This window comes from Thunnus maccoyii, chromosome 15, assembly GCF_910596095.1.
Source record: "Thunnus maccoyii chromosome 15, fThuMac1.1, whole genome shotgun sequence".
NCBI classification, from domain to species: domain Eukaryota; kingdom Metazoa; phylum Chordata; class Actinopteri; order Scombriformes; family Scombridae; genus Thunnus; species Thunnus maccoyii.
The window spans coordinates 16,751,188-16,757,034 of NC_056547.1; the positions used below are offsets into that span (position 1 = coordinate 16,751,188).

General features: G+C 39.5%; 1 protein-coding gene across 1 annotated transcript; it reads left to right on the forward strand.

The window, feature by feature from the left end:
* The first annotated feature begins 1,397 nt into the window (after window positions 1–1,397).
* Window positions 1,398–5,847, forward strand: stmnd1 (stathmin domain containing 1). Its single transcript, XM_042434837.1, has 5 exons — window positions 1,398–1,640; window positions 3,014–3,191; window positions 3,280–3,428; window positions 4,518–4,649; window positions 4,781–5,847. Exons 1-5 carry the CDS (start codon window positions 1,572–1,574, stop codon window positions 5,246–5,248), a joined length of 996 nt encoding a protein of 331 aa, XP_042290771.1. The 5' UTR covers window positions 1,398–1,571; the 3' UTR covers window positions 5,249–5,847.

Consider the following 5,847-nt stretch of genomic DNA (forward strand, 5'->3'; position numbering starts at 1 on the left):
TGTTGGCGTGTCTAGAATTTATATGGACTGAACCTCTGAGTGTTTTCAGTTGGACTTTTTAAAAGATATATACAGTACAAAATGTACATGTGCTATTGACTACATGCAGAACTTAACACAACATTTTAGAAAATAATGAAAAAGGAAAATTAAATGACCAATGCAAACATTCACTAAAGAGGCCAGTTAGTGTTTGTCACCTCAATTTGTGACTGCTGTTGCTCTTTGATGATTGATTGATTGATTTTTTTTTTTCTGTGTTTGGCACATATTGCCATGAGTTTTGGGGGTATTTGGTCCTGACTTACTGAAGAAAATGCAGTTTTTGGCCATTGCACCTGCAGTTTGGAGACACAGTTTTGATGGTGGTCTCTCTGGTGTTCTGTTTGTTGTCCCCTGTTGCTTCAAAACCTCATATCAGAGTAGTGAATGACAATCTTTTTCAATAGAAAAAAATGCAGCCAATTGTCATCCCACTAACATTTATCACCTTAAATCACACACCCAGCGGTGTGTGGAGTTTAAGTTGAGTTACTTTACTTGTCCAGGCCATATTTTTATTGTTTTGTCTTGTGTTGGCTTTATTTTCTCTTTTTTATATTTATATATATGTTTCTACATAAAACAGCCCAAACCACCAGATACAATTCCCAGCATGTAAAGAACTGTTGGAAATGATAACTGTGGATTTTGTGCTTCATCATTTACACTGAAATTGCTTTAAGACAGGATGTCTTTCCTGCCAGTGTGGACCGGATGAACAATAACAGCAACCAATAACACTTACAATGTACACTTCTGCATGTGAGTATTGTTGTAAGTCAGACTTTTAAAAATGTGAACATATCCTTTAATCACATTATCACAAAAAAGCTGACTCACTGTGAATCTGAGGCCTCTAGGGAGTTGACCACTGGCCCCTGCAGCTTATTCCAGTATTTTTCAACTCAGTATATTAACATTTGAATACTTTCAGGCCAAATAAACAAATAAATATTTTCCCCACTAGTTATTCATGACAGTAAGAAAATGGCTTTAACCTGTCAACTGACACACTGTCACCTGTGGGACACTTTATAGCCTGATTCAAGATCACTTATAAAATGCCATCATAAACTGAAAAATAACATTAAAAATGTTAATTATGTAGAATTTTTTTGGTCTGGTCGATTTTTGGGGGTGGACGGTGAGGAGTTGGACTCATGATTTCAGTATTTCTAAAATTCTGGATCCTGCTGGATCCTTTTTGAGACCTGATAAGAGGTCTATCAGTGGGACTGTCAGTGTCAATAACACCACTGATAAAGTGGATCAATGTAATAATAGTTTTGCCGTGACCCTGACACCCTCATCTTGTCTCCGGGTGTCACCTCTTTAACCGGGTCAGATTTGTTGTAGCAACGGCCCTTAGCAACGCACCGTATCCATGGAGACCGTTGTCTGTCCGTCTATCTGTGTGAAGGAATGACACGTTACACAGGTCAATACCCAGCGAAAAAACACACGAAAGTGTAATTAATCCAAACATTTATGACTTTTATGGACTTATTTCTCACCGATGCTTTGAGAAGATGGGATGCAGCAGCTCAACAGACACCGTGATCCAACCGCTGAGACCCGACGAGCTGAATGGAGACGAGGTAGAGGCCACTTCTAGCTAAAACTAAGGAGTTAAACTGGTTTATCTTCAACAACAATATCCAAGAAGTTTATCATTGTTAACTAGAGGTGACATTTTTTTAGCAGAATTTGAAGTGTCATGAAGAGCCGTTAGTGTAACTGTTAGGTTGAAATCTGTGTGCCGTCATATGATGGAGGAAGACTTAAATACTGACAGCTGGCTCCTCGTTCTGCCTCTAGTTCTTCTATTCCATCCATTTTTTGTTGTTTAATATCAAAATAGTGCATGTAACAACGTTTTTTCCTTTTTAAAAAACCTTTATAAAAGTAGTATTATCACAAAGTAAAAATACTCCAAATTACGATTGAGTTCAACATTCAAAATCCTACTGAAGTGAAGTACAGAAGAGCAGAGTGTACTTCAAGTACAGCAGGAGTATTTGTGCTCATTACTGTAGCCTATGAAACCCTCTTTAATATTTCTATATAGTATTTTAAAATTGAATTTAAGGGGATAATTCATTAATTATCGTATATGAATGTATTTTAATGAAATATATGCAGTGTTTAAGGCGTTTATAAGGTGAAAACATGAAAACCATCTCATTGATACCTTAGAAGGACCATAATTTTTTAAAATTCCTGGATAGTTTTCATGTTATCCGGTCAATTTGTAGATGTTTTAATCCCTGATGACCCCATGTGTATAATCCGTCTTGATATGTTACAATTAATTATTCCCATATTTGGGGTGAACCTCTAAATTTCAACCTTCATTGAAAAGAGTGCATGAATATTATGAGCAAAATGTACTTAAAGTTTCAAAAGTGAGAGTGATCATTATGCAGACTGTTGTATTCCCATATAGCCTATATGATAATTTTGAATTATTAGTGTTATTATTGATGCATTAAACCCCTTTTTAATTGTAATAGTAAAGTCAGCCTTACTTCAGATTAATGCAGTGAAATGAAATTCTGAAATTCAGAAAAATGAAGCAGCATAAAATGGAAATACTCAAGTCAAGTATAAGTATCTCTAATAGTACTTTAGCACAATACTTGATTAAACTGTACTTGGTTACTTTCCACCACTGAATAGCTTAGAACTAAAATTCCAAAGTCACAAACACTTATTAAAAATTATTTTTTACATATTGAGGAATAAAAAATTCTATGTTTCATTTATTGATGTGCAGTTTTGTGCCAAAGCTTTCAGACTTTGTAGCTTCAGTGTGTCATTATTACTGCTTCTGGGCTACTGTGTTCATGACACTGTCAACACACAGATGCAACCATGACAACATCATGTTTATGATACCATAGAGTAAGATCTGTGTTTATTTGTCTTGTGCCATCTTTTCCTCCTCTATAATGTGTCTCTGTGCGTTCAGGACGAGACAGGTAGTAAACACGGTGGCCGTGGAGACTCTGCCGTATCGAAGTGCACCACAGACAGCGGGGTGGTGATGGAGAACAGAGAGTTACCTACATTACCTGGAGCGGTGCCCACAAAACCCCTCCCAATGACATTTGTCAGGGAAAACGAGGCAGACAGTGTTACACAAGATGGTGAGTGTGTTTGATGTGCCCCACACTGCAGAGAAAGTCCATTACTCACACTTGTAAGTGTTTGTATGGCGTCTGTCTCCCTCTGCAGCTGGCCCGGGCTTGCTGCAGCAGGAGAGCACAATGCAGGAGCGTCTGAAGTCCAGTGAGATCCTGGAGGAGCTGCTGAACCAGGGCATCATTCCAGTGGACCAGACCACAGAGAGGGGCAGCGGGGCTGGAGAGGCCTACGACATCATGGTGGGTCCCTGGTTCACAACATGCTGATCATCTACCATCATTCTACAAGTTTTCTACTTATTTCACGCTGGTCAGCGATACCTGGAAAAAATATATCAATATTAAGATACAAAACGAGATATAACTTTCATGATATTGTGAAATATCTCAATCATTTTTACAGTCATGTTGTTAAATGCCTGATGTCAAGGAAAAATATGGTATTCATTGACTCTATCAACATCATCTCAGATTTCAGAACAGCCTATGAGGCTTAGATGATTGATGAGTTTGGTATATTTACTTGCAAATCTGGTATTAGCAGCTCTATTTAATTACTTAAGCCGTGGGCAGAGAAAGCAGTCTTATAATCCTAAATGGTCAAAGGTTCACTATAATAGAAGAATTTAAAAAAACCACCACATAGTCACATTTTAGAGGCAGGAAACAGTGACTTTTTGCCATTTTGCAAAAACATTTCTTTGGCTACCAAAGACCCTTGTAGGCCAAGTATGAACTGGAAGGTTGAAAAGAAAATCCCAGTATACATGACTCATAATGGTTGTAAGCTTGATGATAACTTAGTTGTCACTATTACTTGACACTGTGACATGCAGGAAAAACTGAACATGGGACTCAATCCAGACAGCCATTTAAAAGTGTTTCTCAGCAACACTAATCGCTGTTCTAGAAGTTTAGGGTCTAGAGTTTACACCTACAAGAGTACTCCTCTGATTTAACACTGCACTCCTACCGTGTAACAATGTCAGTTTTAAAAAAAAAAAAAAAAAAGAATAGCAGCAGAACCAGAGATATTCTCTGTTTTTATTCCACACATTCTTCTTCCTTGTCATAACCTGGCACTTAAATGACTTTGACCTCACTTCACTTGGCGTAGCTCCCTCTGGAGCCACAAAGGCTTTATACAAGTTTTCTCACATATGCAGACTGTGATGTGTAAAATAGGTGGCGTTGCCCTTTAAGTATATTATAAAGTATAATAAAGTAAGTTTTAGTGTAAGTGCGTTCACCTGTAATGTTGAATGTTCTCTGTCTCCCTCTGCTGTGTGTGTGTGTGTGTGTGTGTGTGTGTGTGTGTGTGTGTGTCAGCTGGATAACAGGGAGGGGGTCAGGCGAAGACCTCCGGCCAGACTGGAGTCTCTAAAGGCCAAAAAACCACAACATCTCCCCAGCAGAGAAGAGATTGAGGAGAAGATAAGGCTCGCTGAAGAGAGACGTAAGGTACAATGTGTGTGTATGTGTGTGTGTGTGTTTGTGTGTGTGTGTACCTCAACACCTCTGCCCTCTCTCTGTCTGAACTATCTCAGAGTTTATCTCATTTTTTTTCATCCCCTCCCTCCGCTTTCTCGCAGTTAAGGGAAGATGAGCTCAAGACACGTTTGAGGACCAAGTCGGCCCGTGTTCGTGGACCCGCCCCCAACTCCAGGACTGAGGTGGACGAGGACGCAACCATCACTCCCGTGGAGCCTCTACAGTCACCTCTCACACCTGACCCGACTCCAGGTCCGCTGGTTTACAGCCGGATCATACGTGAGGCGGCCGAGGGAGGAGAGTGTGTGAGAGAATCAGGAGGTGACGGCAGGGAAACCAAAGAAGAAGTGAACACAGCGGGCAAGAAAGAAGAGATGAATGAGGCACCAGAGAGCGGAGATACCAACAGGGAAGGGAGGGGGGGTGCAGAGAGGATAAATGAGGAGGAGGAGGAGGAGGAGTTGACCCAGGTGGAGGAGCTCAAGGCAGGTCAGCTCCTCTCAGCCTCAGGGGAGCTGGAGAGCGACTCCAGCTTTCAATATGCAGAAGACAAAGAGGAGGTATTTTAAATTATTCCATGAATGAGCCATGAATCAGCACTACGAGAGTGAGGGAGGGAGCCAAAATGATTATTTTTGCACAGTCATGAGGCCTGTTTAAACTTAAGAAAGATGTAAAAGAAATATATACAGTATATATTGTGCTGTGATTGGCCTTACAATCAAAATGAGGCTAATTTAATCTCATTTCCAGTGCAGGGAAGTGTATAAATTGTCGTAACAATATTGTAGCTCAGATATAAGCACTAAGGAATATGAGGGTTTTCTTTCCAATGCAATATAATTTACCTCAGTTAATGCTTTAATAAATATGACTAAATCTTAATGTTCTTGCCAACCCACCAAATTGATTTTAATGAGATGTTTGTTTTACATTTAATTGTTAAAAAATATATTATTCAGTCTTGTGAAGGGTGCATTTGTTATATTAGACATAAGATGGCGCTGTTTCAGTGGGTTGAAGTTGTATTACAGCTCCCTGAAGTCAGCACGCCTCATCTTTAAGATAAGCTACCAAGAGGTTTTGTCAGCACGTGAGGAAGTGCCTTGTTCTGGAAAGATGTGTGAGGTGAAGTTTTATTGATCAATAAAGTTTCCATTGTTCCCAA

What these genes read in the sequence shown, in the direction of transcription:
- stmnd1 (XM_042434837.1), top strand. Translation starts at nt 1,572, where the DNA reads ATGGGATGCAGCAGCTCAACAGACACCGTGATCCAACCGCTGAGACCC. An exon ending in AGACAGTGTTACACAAGATG is followed by an intron (nt 3,192 to 3,279) that starts GTGAGTGTGTTT and finishes CTCCCTCTGCAG; the next exon opens with CTGGCCCGGGCTTGCTGCAG. An exon ending in TCGCTGAAGAGAGACGTAAG is followed by an intron (nt 4,650 to 4,780) that starts GTACAATGTGTG and finishes GCTTTCTCGCAG; the next exon opens with TTAAGGGAAGATGAGCTCAA.